The sequence below is a fragment of the Nicotiana tabacum genome, chromosome 11 (genome assembly GCF_000715075.1).
Source record: "Nicotiana tabacum cultivar K326 chromosome 11, ASM71507v2, whole genome shotgun sequence".
Classification (NCBI taxonomy): domain Eukaryota; kingdom Viridiplantae; phylum Streptophyta; class Magnoliopsida; order Solanales; family Solanaceae; genus Nicotiana; species Nicotiana tabacum.
Window position 1 is genome coordinate 158035940 of NC_134090.1, and position 16156 is coordinate 158052095.

At 35.5% G+C, this 16156-nt stretch overlaps 1 protein-coding gene across 25 annotated transcripts; it reads left to right on the forward strand.

Moving 5' to 3' along the window:
• The first annotated feature begins 3223 nt into the window (after positions 1–3223).
• LOC107822711 (protein INVOLVED IN DE NOVO 2) lies at positions 3224–14243 on the forward strand. Of its 25 annotated transcripts, none has more exons than XR_012696840.1 (10): positions 3224–3451; positions 5530–8153; positions 8235–8416; positions 8975–9064; positions 9169–9447; positions 9813–10022; positions 10852–10903; positions 11026–11119; positions 11542–11715; positions 13360–14243. XR_012696840.1 is itself a non-coding variant. In XM_016649277.2 (10 exons), the coding sequence occupies exons 2-9, from the start codon at positions 5573–5575 to the stop codon at positions 11676–11678; spliced, it is 3531 nt and encodes a 1176-aa protein (XP_016504763.1). In that variant the 5' UTR covers positions 3224–3451; positions 5530–5572; the 3' UTR covers positions 11679–11715; positions 13360–14243. The 25 variants fall into 25 exon arrangements, 12 of the variants coding, with proteins under 12 accessions (XP_016504763.1, XP_075081722.1, XP_016504761.1 ...); XR_012696838.1 differs by lacking the exon at positions 13360–14243 and adding an exon at positions 12110–12947; XR_012696839.1 differs by lacking the exon at positions 13360–14243 and adding an exon at positions 12125–12947.
• The last annotated feature ends 1913 nt before the right edge of the window (positions 14244–16156 follow it).

A 16156-nucleotide genomic window follows, 5' to 3' on the forward strand; every position in this document is an offset into this window, starting at 1 on the left:
TATATTTTTTATATATATTTCTTTTTGAATTTTTAAAATATTATTTTTTCATGAAATTTGATCAGTTTTTTAAAAATATATCTTCTTCAAGTTCCAAAAAAACTAGTTTGGGCCAGTTTTTAGGTAAAATATTTTTAACACAACTTTAATTTTTTTTTAAAGTTTCAACCAAATTTGTATCCAAAAACTAAAAGAAAGCTACTCTTGAAATAGAAAAAAAATCATCATCATCAATAAGTTTAGTATAAACTTTCCTGCAAAACTAAACTGCAACTGATCCAGGATTACCAAACTGAAGCAATCGCCCCTTCGGGTAGTGCTTTCAAAATAAGTATACTATAGGCTAGGTCAGATAAGACTTAAAAATATGCATCTCTTTTGGTTATAACATGGAGTCAGCTATATTTCTTGTAATTCTTTATGACAACAATGACAACAATAATAATAAATCCAATATAATCTCACAAGTGGGGTCTGGAGAGGATAATGTATACGTAGGTTTCACCCCTACCTTGAAGAAAGAAATGTTGTTTCTGAAAGACCCTCGACTCAAGAAAAGATGAAAAGAAAGCAATAGCAACAAGCAGTAACAATAAGATATTAAGAAACAAACGTAATGAACAACATGTAGTAATAAAAATTTACCAATAATAGGATACAAGGCTAACTACTAATCCTATTGGAAAGGGGAAGACACAAATACGATGATCACCTACTTACCTTCTACCCTAATTCTCGACCTCCACACCTTCCTATCAAGGGTCATATCTTTAGTGAGCTGGAGCAACAACAAATCTTGCCTAATCACCTCTCCCCAGTACTTCTTTGGCCTACCTCTACCTCTTTTCAGACCCATCGAGGCCAACCCCTCTTACCTCCTCTTAACATGCCCAAACCATCTTAGCATCGCTTCCTGCATCTTGTCTTCCACCGAGGCTACTCCAATCATGTCCTCAATATTTTTATTTCTAATCTTATCAATCCTGGTATGCTCACACATCTATCTCAATATCCTCATTTTTGTTACTTTTATCTCCTGGACATGAGGGTTCTTGACTAACCAACACTCTGTTCCATATAACATAGTTGATCTAACAACCATTATGTAAAACTTTCTTACAAAATATGTAATTAAGTACTAAATGAACATTTAAATTAAGCATTCAAACATGGAAAAGTATCTTTTCTAGAACAAATTTAAAAGGTAAAAGGGGTCATATAAAACGAGAGAGTGTGGTAGTTACATAGGAAGAAAGTGCATAAGTTAGAATTGAATTAAAGGACCGTTAAAATGCAATTAATGGGGTATAGCGTTTCGTTTAAAAACTCAATAAACGACAAGGTTATTGGGAAATTCTACTTTTCTACTCCTAATAAATACAATGACCTCGGAAAACAAACCTGAAAATTACTCCCTACAACTTCCAATTCCCTTCAATTACTATTCCACCAATTAGGGGGTGTCAATGAATATTTAAAAACCGATTAAACCGACCGAATCGTATTGTACCGAACCAATTTTTAGTTTTTTAATAAAATTATAGGTTTTTATATAAATCTATAACCGTACCGATAATTAGGGTAGATTTTTATTTTATAAAAATAAACCAAAAAAATACCAAATCGTACCGAGTAAGTTTACAATGTAAATTTTTTATTTATATATTATGTTTAAAAATAATAAAACATTAAATATTTTTCTTGGACCTTGGAATTATGAAGCAGTTACAAGCCAACAAGTAATTAAACTCAAAATCCTAAGTCTCAAACCTATTATGCTACTCCTATTGAAACTAAATTATTCCAGTATATTTACTAGAAAGACACAAGGTATTGAAGTGATATGAGTAACAAATTGCAATGTATTGAATATGTTTCCTTTCGTATGTGTTAGATTTATCCTTTTGTATATTTAATCTTCTATAGACTTTGTTATTGACTCTCAGCTTGGTTAATATTTTTCACTCGTGTGATTTATATTTTATTTGTATTTACTTAGTTTTTTTACGCTGATGTAGAATAATTGATGGATCTATACTCTAGCCATCTTTCATATTTTTTTAATTCATCACCTTTTAAACTGTAAAATGTCTAGAGAGTTTTATTAAGTTCTATAAAAGTACATATACTATTGCATTCTACTTCTACTAGTGACTTTATATGATATTTTAAAAAAGTACCGAAAATTTACCGAACTGTACCGATACCGAAGAGAAACCGACATGATTGGGGCGGTTTCGAAAAATTTAATTTTGATTATACATAATAGAATAACCGAAAAATTGATATGGTATAAATTTTATAAAATAACCGACCGATCGAACGAACCATTGACACCCCTACCACCAATGGACTAGTGAGCAACCTACAAACGGATTTAAGATCTTTAAAATTTGATAAAAGATGCGTGTTTTAAGATGTTGTATATTTTATTCTATTTATATTTATTTTTAATTCATGCTAGAAATTTCTGAATTTTACTGAACCTACAAAAGAATAATTGATTTATACGCCCTCTAATCCTCTTTAAATTATCCTTATATGTAATTAATGACTATATAGTTTCTTGTAATAGTAAAGGTAGAAAAGTAATTAATGCCTAGAAATTCTAAAGTACACTTATTAGTTACTCCCTTCCGTCCACTTTAATTATTTTTTTAATCTTTCTTTTTGTCTACAACGTTTACTTTCTCCGATCCACTTTAATCGATTTTTTGATTGCTTTTACACATAATAAGGAATCCATTTTATAATATTAATTAATAATAAAATTGACCATATTACTTAATTTGTTAATTGAAAATACAACAAATACTCCTAGGCTTTTTATTCCAAGGTCAATTCAGAAAAAAATAAGTTAATTCCTTCTTGATATCTAAAAAAATTAAATATTGTGGACCGCAAGAAAAATGTCAAAAAATCAACTAAAATGGACCGGAGGGAGTAATTTTTACTATATCAAGAAGAAATTATTTTTTTTCTTCCAAAGTTGTCCTTGGAGTAAATAGTCGAGGAGCATTTGTTATATGGTAAATTTTACTATTATTTATTACTTCTAAAAGATAGATTTTTTAATATGTGTGAAAATAGCCAAAAAAAAAAAATTAAAGTGGAGGGAGTCTTAGACTTAATTTATTTTGCTAAAACTAGATTTGAAAAGGACGAAGGGAGTATCCCCCCTCCCGAAGTATATATAATACAGTATTAATACTGAGACAGCAGTCAGCAGTTGTACCCACTGCTTATATGTTGTGTCCACTGCATGTTTCCCATTTTCGTCTACAGCTCATCAAACCCATTTCAATTGCTCAATTACTTACCTTTTAATTCTATTTACCACAAACCTCGTTTGATTCCAGTTCCTTTTTTTCTTTTTCAAGAAAATTTGCTCTGTAATTTTTTTGCCCATTGAAGCTTAGTGGGAAATTCAATCAAGTCAATGGACAAAGAGGTATCTTTTTTCTTTCAACTCGTTTTGTGAGTTTTCAAGTTTTTAGTTGTAATTTACCTGAGAATTACTGCTGATCTGTCCAATTTAACTTTAATATGTTTGAATAGGATGAATTTTTTAATAATTTTTATAGGTGCTTAATTAACTGAGGTAAGATAAGGAAGTTGATTAATAATATCATGCTTCATGATGTTTAATATGTGCTCAATAAATTAAGGAAAGATAGTTAAATTGGATAATTATTGCTTCATTGTGTTTCACTTTCTTGCATAGTAAAATATAGCTTTCATATGTTTTTTTTTAAAAAAAAAATTTCTAGTGTTGTTAGAAATTTATATGCCAGTAAAAAATGTGGAGAATTTCTAGTGTTGCATTGTAGGCGGACACAAAATTTGAACTTTAGGAGTTCGAGATCGGGATTCTACCACAGTTCATTCCATTTGTCGGGTTCGAAATATATTATATGTACTTATTTAATTATCTCTTAACATATATACAGAGTCTGTGTCAAAGCTACTGGGTTAGAAATGATCCCATAATATGTGCTCTACATCCTCCCCAGTGTTACAACAACAACAACCTAGTGGATTCTCACAAGTGGAGTATGGGGAGGGTAGGATGTACGCAGCCTTACTCCTACCCCGAGAGGGCAGAGAGGCTGTTACCAATAGACCCTCAGCTAAAGAAAATCCTCCCCTATGTTACATAACCTAAATTTTACATATTGGTTTGGGGCGGGTTTAAATGAAGCGACATAGACAATGAGAATTCATACAGACGACACTGATTAGCTTGGGATTGAGGTGTTGTATGTGGTATTACGAAGCTCTCGCCCAATTTAACTAGTCTTATTTGAGTCTTGTCATAGATTAGTTGGTTTAATTCACTTCCATAGCATTACTCATTGGATTTTTTTACATTTGTAGTAACCAAAGTTGATAAAATACTTTTTTTGGGGAAAAAGATTTATCTGGGAAACGAGAACATCCCATAACAACATGCGTTTGCACAATGTCTTGGTCCTATCCACAACTACAAGAGCTCACTGTTAAATAAATTTTAGGTTGTCGCATGGATATGTATGGTAGACTAAGTTGCTTAGACTCGGGTGCGGGTATCTGATACGGGACGGATCCGAGTATCGGATTCGGCAAAATCTAAATTTTAAGATTTGGAGGTGCGGATCCGGATATGGATACGGGTGCGGGGATTCTGCTAATAAAAAATAGAGCTATAAAAATATTGTAAATTTTGAGAGATATTCGGTGAAAAACTTACATGAATATTGTAGAATTCAATCTTTCACTCTCCAAGATGGACATTATTCTTTCATTCTCCTAAATCTGTTTTATTTTTTATTTTGAGAAATCAAAATCTCAATTTTTCTTCCAAATTTGTCGATGGACTCCGGTCAAAGTGTCTGAAGTCAGTTGACCGTATCCGGGACGTATCCCGCTCCCGTCCCGGTCTCGTATCGGGACGGGGACGGCATCAAAATCAAAGAGTCCGCGCAACTTAGATGGTAGAAACCCCTAAAGGGCACCTAATTAATTTGTTTTTTGAAAGAATAATGCCTGTGATAATTACACGGTACAGCTACAGTTATGGTTATTAGCTTTCAGCACTAGGGGCAGTGATGAGAATTGAGAAGTGCTGCGTAGGAAAGTGCAGGGTCAAGGTCTTGTTGTCACATACTTTCTAACAGAGTTATACCTTCTTGTTCTCCTATCAATGAGCCATCCATTACCAATGGTCAAGATGAAAATTTCAGAATAAACAATTAGCAGACACGAGAAATTGAATGCTATAGTCACTTGTTAACTAACACAAGAAATGCATTATTAATGCTTCGTTTTGTCAATGATCATTTATGGTTCTCTCTCTCTCTCTCACACACACACACACGCACACACACACGCTCTGTGTGTACATGTATATATTGTGGTTAATTCGGATCTTCTCAGTCAGACTGTTGCTTTTGGGGCTGAAATCATACCTAATTACAAATTCTCTTATTAAGTATGTCAATGATGCTGATTTTGACTGACAATTGATGAGCTATGCCTTCTGATATCTAGGTGCCATTCTCATAAGTTCAAATATAGCAAGAAGGATTGGTGAATGGAGCATTGTTATGGAGAAGATGCTGAAATAACTGAATCAGAGATTGAAGACTATAAAGAAAAATCATATGAAGAGTTGAGGTGTGGAAATCAATCTTTTAAGATATCAGATGTGGCTTACACTTGTCCCTATTGTCAAGAGAAAAGCGGGCGCCACCTTTTCTATGAAGATCTCTTGCAGCATGCAAGTGGAATAGGAAAGTCTAAAATACGAACTGCAAGAGATAGGGCCAACCATCTTGCATTGGCCAAGTATTTAGAAAATGATGTAGCAGGTGCTGCTATTCCATCAAAATCTAATAAAGAGTTGAACAGTGGAAATCACTCTTTCAGGAAATCAGATGTAGTTTTTGCTTGCCCCTATTGTCCAGAGACAAGAAAAAGAGGTTTTTCTTTTAAGGATCTGTTGCAACATGCAAATGGAATAGGAAGCTCAAACTCTACGAAGCGAACTGCAAGAGATACGGCGAACCATCTTGCATTGTCCAAGCGCTTGGAAAATAATGTAGCAGGTTCTGCCTGTTCAGCAAAATATTATGAAGACTCGAGGAGTGGAAATCACTCTCTTAAGATATCAAATATGGCCTTTGCTTGTCCCTATTGTCCGGAGACAAGAGAAAGAGTTTTTTCTTATAAGGATCTCTTGCAGCACGCAAATGGAATAGGAAGCTCTAACTCTTTGAAGCGAACTACAAGAGATAAAGCGAACCATCTTGCATTAGCCAAGCGCTTGGAAAAAGATGTAGCCGGTTCTGCCAGCTCATCAAAATCTTATGAAGAGTCTAGGAATGTAAATCACTCTTTTAAGCTATCAAATATGACTTTTGCTTGCCCCTACTGTCCAGAGACAAGAAACAGAGATTTTTCGTACATAGATCTCTTTCAGCATGTATATTCAGTGGGAAACTGTAACTCTATAACGCGAACAGCAAGTGATAAGGCCAACCATCTTGCATTGGCCAAGTCCATGGAAAATGATTTAGCAGGTGCAGCTGGTCCATCAAAATCTTATGAAGAGATGAAGACTGGAAATCACGCTCCTAAGATACCAGATATGGCTTTTGCTCGTGCCTATTGTCCAGAGACGAGAAACAGAGAGTTTTTATACAAGGATCTCTTGCAGCATGCGAGTGGAGTAAGAAATGGTAACTCTAAGAAGCGAACTGCAAGAGATAGTGCCAACCATCTTCCATTGGTCAAGCACTTGGAATATGATGTAGCAGGTCCATTGAAAGCTTATGAAGAGTTGGAGAGTGGGAAACAATCTTTTAACATATCAGAAAGGGCTTTTGCTTGTGCCTATTGTTCAGATACAAGAAACAGAGATTTTTCGTACAAAGATCTCTTGCAGCATGCAGTAGGAGTAGCAAGCTGTGACTCTAAGAAACGAACGGCAAGAGATAAGGCCAACCATCTTGCCTTGGCCAAGCACTTGCAAAATTTTGGCACATATTTGGAAAATGATGTAGCAAGTGCTCCCAGTACATCAATTTCTTATGAAAAAATGAAGAGTAATCACTCTTTTAACAATTCAGATGTCGCTTTTGCTTGCCCCTATTGTCCAGAGACTAGAAACAAAGATTTTTCATATAAGGATCTCTTGCAGCATGCTGGCGGAGTAGGAAGCTGTAACTCTAAGAAGCGAACTGCAAGGGATAAGGCTAACCATCTTGCATTGGCCAAGTACTTGGCAAGTGATGTAGCAGGCGGTGCTAGTTCATCAATACCTTATGAAAAGTTGAAGAGTGGAAATTACTCTTTGAACATACCAGCTGTGGCTTACACTTTTGCCTATTGTCCAAAGAAAAGAAAGCGAGAGTTTATGTATAAGGATCTCATGTTCCATGTGAGGGAAGTTGGAAGCTGTAGCTCCAACAAGCGAACTGCAATAGATAAAGCTAACCATCTTACATTGGCCAAGTACTTCGAAAATGATGTAGTACTTGCTGCCAGTCCATCAAAACCTGATACTCTAGGTGATCCTCAGGTTGATACTCTTGCAGATTATGACCGTGCTGAGATATTTGTATGGCCGTGGATTGCAGTTGTTGTGAATCTTCCCACTGAATTTAAGGATGGACGCTATGTAGGAGAAAGTGGTTCCAATCTGAAGGATCAGTTGATAAGGAGAGGTTTCAATCCAACACGAGTGCGCACTCTATGGAATGACCTAGGCCATTCTGGAATTGCTCTTGTTGAATTCAAGAAAGATTGGTCTGGGTTCAGTAATGCCATATTATTTGAGAAGGCCTATGAGGCCGACTATCATGGTAAGAAGGATTGGGAAGCCAGTAATGGCAAAAGGCCTGATCTTTATGCTTGGATAGCTCGAGCTGATGATTATCAGGCTACTAATGTTGTTGGTGAAAAGCTCCAGAAATTTGGAGACCTTAGAACCATTTCTAATATCATGGAAGAAGAATCTAGGAAGACTCGTAAGCTTGTTTCTAGTTTGACCAATGCCATTGAAGTCAAGAAGTTGAACTTAAAGATGATAGAGGACAAATACCAGGAGACTTCCCAGTCTGTCGAACAGTTGATTGTGGTGAATGCTAAACTTCGTCAATCATACAATGAAGGTTTGTGATTGCATATGCGTCCTATTAGGAACTCAGGATATTGTGTATTTGATGGCCTAACATGCTTGTTTGTATGATTAGAAATAAAAAAGATCCAGTCAAGTTCACGTGATCATTTCCAGCAGACATTTATTAATCATGAAAAGTTAAAATTACAATTGGAAACTCAAAAAAAGGAGCTTGAACTCCAACATACAGAATTGCAGAAACGTGAGGCCCAAAATGAAAGTGATAGGAAAAAAATGTCCGAAGATCTTGAACAGGTATACTGCTACTTGCTTAACTGTTTCTATGCTGAATCTGATTTTAGTTTGATCTATCATTCGCAAAAATTAATGGGGACAGAAGATTACAGTGACCTTCTTTCCTTGTCAAACCATAATAAGCATTAAGTTTTTTATGAAGGCTGAAAACTTGGTGATGGCTTGATCTCATAGACATGGATGTGCTAGTTGAAACTTTCTCGAAATATTCTAGTTATTGTTCACAGCACGGAGTTAAAACCAATGCATGCATGGTTATACCAATTGTTTGAACGTTCAAATATACACTACAAACTAGGTCATTTTCTTCCCAATCTTTTTCTTTATTTTCTACTTTCCACTTCTCGTACTCTAAGAGTAATAGGCATTAGGCGGGCACTGTTCTTTCATGCATGCTTTTCTTTGTTTATTTGCATCTTAATTGGAAAAAATGCTTTCTAGAGAAGCACCTGTGATGGAATTTTTTGGAGCGTCACCTAAGGAACCAAGCACCCTTACGTGCCTACCTTTAGTTGAATTGAAGATAGTTTTCATGAAGTCTTATTGTTGTTCCTCCAGAATGCTATCCTAAAAACCTCCCTTAGTGCTGTGATTGAAGAGCAAAGGAATGTTGATGAAAAATTACCGAAATTGGCAGAAGAACTGAAGGTCTGGTTTTCAGGTTCCTCGTTTGCTTGTTACTGACGTTATCTTGATTGTTAAGTTCCCATGGTATATAAAAAATCACTAAGGTGCCATTTTGCTGTCTGCAGAAACAAAAGGAGGAACTCCATAAGAGAATTATTAAGCTTGAGAAACAACTTGTCGCGAAACAAGCAGGGGAAATTGAAGTGGAGCGATTGCGAGTGACTATGAAGCAGATTGAAGAAGAGGCCAATCAGGAAGTTCTGCAAAAAGTTGACACACTGCTTATGGATTTAAGAGAAAAGGAAGAAAAATATGAAGATCTAGTGGCTTTGAACCAAACCTTGATTGTGAAAGAACGAAAGAGCAATGATGAGCTGCAGGAAGCACTTAAAGAATTGGTTAATGTATGTCAAGTAATCTGGTTTCATTATACATTGTTGATAGTGTCTATCTATAGTAATTATAGTCATATTTATTTAAAAAAAAAGGACTGTTACTAGCATATTGTAGCGTGCTTTTGAGGATTTAGGTGGGGTGAGCTCCTCGGTCTACTTGATGATACGTGTTGATTATATTACTAGCCCAAAATGGTTTATAGATCTACTTTTTAATATTTGACAGGGTAGTAAATTGGATTTTTTATTCCTTTTTCTTTGATTTTTGTTTTTCTTTCTGGTTCAAAATCTCTTTTGGGGGGGTTGAGGAGTTTGGGTGGCTTCAGCATTTGATAAACAAGATTTGAGGAACTGACAGTTTAATTTCTCAATAGGGTTTGAAAGAATTACCTAGAAATGGTCCTATTGGTGTTAAGAGGATGGGAGAGCTCGACAGCAGACCATTTCTTGAAGCAATGAAGAGGAGATATAATGAGGTAGAAGCAGAGGAGATAGCTTCTGAGTTGTGCTCGTTGTGGGAGGAGTACCTTAGAGACCCTGAATGGCATCCCATTAAAGTCATTTCCATAAATGGGAAACATCAGGTATGCTTTTCTTCTGGTTCATGGCGTTGAGTCTTTTACTAAGTACGAAGACAAAAAATAGATTGGCTTCCATTTGTTTTAGTTTCTACCACAGATGTATACTTTGAAATGCTGATCATTTTGTGAGAATTTATTGGATTTACTTGACCAGTGTAATGTGACCTATTTTGTAGACACTGCATAGTTGGAGTATGCTGTGTGTCTTCTCTTGCTTCTGTTGCAGTCTGTTTGAAACTTGATTTTTAGTTTCTTTTTCCCTCAATGGTGGCATAAATATATAGGCTACTATCGGAAATTGTTGGAAATTGTGCATACTAGTTTGTCAAAAATCTGTGATTCAATGCTGATAACGGACGGATTATATTGCACCATTGATGTGAAAGGGTTAATCAGTCATTGGTATTGATTTAGGAAGATTTAATGTAATTAGCATCCAGGTTTCTATGAATACACTTTAACATTCTAAACAGTTTTGCTGCAGAAGTGTCTGCATTTTATTTCTACCTAGTGTTTTCAGTTTTGTGTGGTCAACAGGGGTTGTCTGGTTCTGTGACAAATAGGAATCGCCTGATTATCCAACCAGTGCTGTTAGACTCCAGTTTGTAGCTTTTGTCTAGGTTGTGCGAATCAGGTTGTAATAGTTGATTTAAAGATATATATGAGTTTATTCGTAGGTTTGAATACTCAAGAATGTAGATTGGATGCATTTGTTACTTTCTGAATAGAATCAATTAGCGGAATAAACAAAACACACTTCACTGGATCTACTATTCACCAGTCTTTTCTATACTGGAAGTTTTACATATTTATACTGTTAATGCTGTTTCAGGCTGTAATTGATGATGAAGATGAAAAGCTGAAAGGCTTGAAGAAAACTTACGGTGAGGAAGTGTATAAAGCTGTCACAACTGCTTTGACTGAGATTAATGTATATAACCCAAGTGGAGGATACATCATCTCTGAGCTGTGGAATTATGAAGTTGCTGAGAAAGCTACTTTACAGGAGGGAGTTACTGTGTTACTAAACCTATGGAAAAAGAAAATGACACTCGACTGAACTTTGGATGCTTCATTGAGCTTTTCCTAACGTTCTTTAGGTACCACCTTTCACCTGCTATAAAATATTCATCGGTAACAGCACAATTCTGAGGGATGAGTTCGAACACAAAAAGAAGAGGACACGGAAATATTGAGAATAGACAAAAAGAAAATGATTATAACAGAATATCTGAGTTAGAAATAATAATCATTTTCATAGGCATTTGTTTCCCAACTGAAACTCTGTTTATCTCTGGAGTTTTCTTTTATGTATAAGTTTTGTGTTCTATTTTAATAATTTTCATGATGCTTGAACTCTCTGCTTAGACAGAACCTCATGTGAAATCACATTCAATTTGAGCTCTTTTATTTGCACAAGGAATGAAATCCTTCCCTGTGTTTTGGCTCCAATTTAAGGAAAATGTTTTCTCAGATAAATGTATAACAATGTCTTGAATATGCTGGTTTTCTTTTACTGAAGGTTAACGCAGCTTCACACTTGCATTGTCATGTACAGTTGCATTTTATCTTGAGAAGTTATAAGAGGAGCACAAACATGTCATTTATCTATCCAGGGACAGACAATTAAAGTGGAGAATTGAAAAATATGGAGTGTAAGCTGGGGAGGAGGACAAGCTCGAGCTGCTTAAAGCAGGTGAGTTGTTTTGTAAATTTAAGTGTGTTACGCTTGTTCTGTAGATAGATTAGATGAATTTGAATAGAGATGCTGCAGCACTATAGTTCTTGTTGCTGGTTGGTGCTCTAGGTGCCCGTTAAATGAAGGCTCCGATCTTATCACATATTGTTATTCAATACTGTGGATGACTTTTCATTCGACTAAGTATAGCTTAGCTTATTGGTATTTGATCAAGCACGAAATGCATTCTTGAAAGCAATACTATGTGAAGAAGATTAGAGTATTTGATAAGAGTGAGTAAAACGATGAGTTGATTGATAATTAATCAAAATTGATTTAGTAGCATAAGTTCAAGCCTTCAAGGCATATACATAGATATCTTTGACATTTTGTTTCATACAATAACGGTCAGAGGACCTATTGATAGAAAATGTAGCAGAGAAGAAGACAACCAAGAAACGAACTAAAATCCGGAAAAGTAGATGTTAAGCACCAGCCAAAGAGTTGAGCAAGAATGATCAACAACATTGAAGCCGATACATTCCATAGTTGCGATTGGAAGAGAGAGACATAAATCTTATCTTTTTAGTTCTTAAAATTTCTGTTAAAGTTTGTTCAATAGCATAGAGTTTTGGTGGGAAGTCAAACATGGGCATACTACTTTAGCAATAGAGAGGTACTATCATTTTTGTTCTTACATTTTCTATATTATTTTAGTCTTGTTGGAGATTTATAGGTCAATAGAATATGTAGAGAACCTTTTTCTAATATTTGATTCCGAGGTGATCAAGCCATTATTGCTGGTTATTATTAGTGCTTTTTCCATCTATTTTCGGCTCTTACGATGCTGATATTATTTTTTTGGCTTCTGTTGTTGTTACTGATGTGCTTTCTCTTTTCGTCTTCTTTGAGTCAAGGATCTATACTTCTCCGGGGCAGGGTAAGGTCGGCGTACACACTACCCTCCCCCAGACCCTACTTGTGGTAGTTTACTGGGTTGTTGTTGATTCAGAGGTGATCAAATGGATCATTAGCCAATCACACCAAGAATGGAATTGAGGTGTCTTTGCTAATTTGTGATTGTTATTTTTATATAATAGCAATAAATCACTTGGGAAAACTTTGGTATAAAAGTTGAAGGCAAGGCTGCTACCAGTAATTCTGTAGTCAACAATGGTTTACAGAATGCTTTTCTTGATATTTCTGGAATTGTTAGGCATTATCAATATCAACTGCAAAGTGTTTCCTTAGCTTCTTCTCCTTCAACTCCACTTCAATGCACTCTATAAACTCTGTTCATTCTACTTTTATCTTCGTATCACATGTTATCTCGCATAATATAAATACATAAATTCTCGTATAATTTAATGCATGTATTATTTAATACAGCCATCTATGCAGGATAGTTATGTCGGGATTATTTTTTCCCATACGGTCAATCAAATGTTGCATCAATTATGCGGAGATTGTTTTTCCTAATCTCTCCAACTAAAATTGTACATTATTTTGTTCAGAATTTTATGTGCAGAATAGTTATGTCAGGATTATATTTTTTCCCATATGGTCAACCAAATGCTGCATCAATTATGCGGAGATTGTTTTTCCTAATCTCTCCAACTAAAATTGTACATTATTTTGTTCCGAATTTTATGTGCGGAATAGTTATGTCAGGACTATGTTTTCCCCATATGGTCAACCAAATGAGGTTGCCGATGCATTGGCTACCCTGGCATTAATGTTGCATCATCCGGACAAAGCTTATGTAGATCCGATACATATTCAAGTCCACAATCAGCACGCTTATTGCAATATGGTTGAAGAAGAATTTGATGGCGAACCATGGTTCCACGACATCAAGGAGTATATCAGGATGGGGATATATCCCGCACAAGCCACAGGAGATCAAAAGAGGACCATTAGGCGATTGGCAAATGGATTCTTCTTAAGCGGAGGAGTTTTGTATAAAAGAACACCAGATCTTGGATTATTAAGATGCATAGATGCCAGACAAGCTACAGCTGTCATGTCTGAAGTACATTCGGGAGTTTGTGGACCCCACATGAGTGGATATGTGTTGGCAAAGAAAATCCTCCGAGCTGGTTACTATTGGCTTACCATGGAGCGAGATTGTATCAGTTTCGTGCGCAAGTGTCATCAATGCCAGATACACGGAGATTTGATTCATTCTCCACCATCCAAGTTGCACACAATGTCGGCACCATGGCCCTTCGTTGCTTGGGGCATGGATGTGATTGGACCAATTGAGCCGGCAACATCCAATGGGCACAGGTTCATTCTGGTAACCATTGATTATTTTACCAAATGGGTTGAGGCCAAGACATTCAAGTCGGTGACCAAGAAAGCCGTGGTCGATTTTGTCCATTCAGAGTTTTAGGTTGAAGTGACTTTCCCTAATCCATACAACCAAACGAAGGAATATTATTTTTATAAAATTTTCCTAGGAGGGATAAATATGTAATCTGTTGTTTGAGAGAGTATCTATTTTTTCAATTTCTTTACAAATCGAGCAACTATAGAAGAAAGTATTTGAGTGTCGTTGGTTTCAATTATTTTGTTTTGATGACTAACTTTAAATCATTTGTCCCTAGGATTATAATCAGTCAACTTTCACTGTTTTTATTTCCTTAAGAAATTAAAAATTCAAATTATCACTCTCCACCTTTTAGATTTGTTTTGCTTTAATGAATATTAAATAATACAGTAAAATTATAGTATTTGATAGAATCCTTAAGGGACCAAACTAAAATTTACTGAATAATTATTACTGCAATTAATACAAAGCAGGCGCGGCAGAATGAATAAATTTAAACTAGCATATGTATCGAAGAAAAATTAAATTGATCTTGTGAGATTTAAGACCAGTTGAACAACATAAAAATTTACTGTAAATTCAAATCTCCGATTACATATATTCCCCTTCCTGAGATTTTTACATTGTAGGGCTCTTATAAACTAGTATTTATACTAATGTTACCATATTTGGATGGGAGAAATTTAAAAATAGCCGGATTTATAAGTGGTCATTCAAAAATAGCCACAGTTTCAAAAGTAATCGAAATTTAGCCACTTTTTATGTAAAGATAAATCTAAATGAAAACACTGTTAAAATCCGGAAAATACTCCAGCATAATATACTGGAATTCCATCATAATATACTAGAGTTCCAGTATAATATACCGGTCCAGCATAATATGCTGGAAGTTCATACACAGGTGCTCCAATCTCCAGTATATTATGCTGGATCTTTTCGCGTAATGGAATTCCAGCATAATATGCTGGAAATTCATACACAGGTGCACCGATCTACAGTATATTATGTTGGAATTTTCTGTGTTGCAGCAAAATCGTGGCTATTTTTCAATGACTTTGCAAACGCTGGTTACTTTTGAATGACCAGTCCGAAAACTGGTTAGCCCGTGAATTAAAAATAGCCAGATTTACAAGTGGTCATTCAAAAATAGTCATAGTTTCAAAAGTAATCGAAATTTGGCCAATTTTCATGTAAAGATAAATCTGAACGAAAATACTGTTTAAAATCCGAAAAATACTCCAGAATAATATACTGGATTTCCAGCATAATATACTGGAGTTCCAGTATAATATACCAATCCAGCATAATATGTTGGAAGTTCATACACAAGTGTTCCAATCTCCAGTATATTATGCTAGAACTTTCCTGTCACGACCCAAAACACTTCGATCGTGATGACGCTTATCACAGTAGTAGGCTAGCCGAAAACAACACGAACAATATAAAGGTCTTTGTAAATTCATTTCCAATTCAAACACGATCACAAGTCTTTCATTTTAATTTATCAAAAATATGCGAAAAACAAATACGTAAGTACATCAACCCAGTCGATCCTGGTATCACTAGTCATGAGCCACTAAATACAATCCAATACTGTCTGCTTATTACAAGATAAAACTGAAATATAAAATACTAAGGATAGGAAGGAGAAAGGCAGGACTGTGAACGCCGTGCAACTAACTTGCAATCTCCGGATAAAACTCTGAAGGCAACGATCAGCTCTCACTCGGAGGCTCTGACACCTGGATCTGCACACAAGGTGCATGGAGTAACGTGAGTACGCCAACTCAGTAAGTAATCAAAGTAAATAAAGGCTGAATGCAGTAACGAGCATTTAAAATCATATACATAATCTATCAAAGAATCTCAATAAAAATATCAAAGTCAAAATCTGTAGTTCAATAAATATCTCATAAAAATTTTAGTTTCAATGAAAGTTCTGTAAAGCATTTGTTTAGCATTTTTCAATAGAGGCTCAGTATAAAGAAGAGTGAAAACAGTAATTTCTTAAACAAGCCCCTCGGGCAAAGCTTCTCAGTCACTCGTGACTCAACTCTCGTCAATCAGTACTCACACTCAGCACTCCCGCTCAATATATATCTCATAATAGTAACCGCTACGGCGTAC

What these genes read in the sequence shown, in the direction of transcription:
- LOC107822711 (XM_016649271.2), top strand. Translation starts at nt 5,573, where the DNA reads ATGGAGCATTGTTATGGAGAAGATGCTGAAATAACTGAATCAGAGATT. An exon ending in AATTGGCAGAAGAACTGAAG is followed by an intron (nt 9,065 to 9,168) that starts GTCTGGTTTTCA and finishes TGCTGTCTGCAG; the next exon opens with AAACAAAAGGAGGAACTCCA. An exon ending in CCATAAATGGGAAACATCAG is followed by an intron (nt 10,023 to 10,851) that starts GTATGCTTTTCT and finishes ATGCTGTTTCAG; the next exon opens with GCTGTAATTGATGATGAAGA.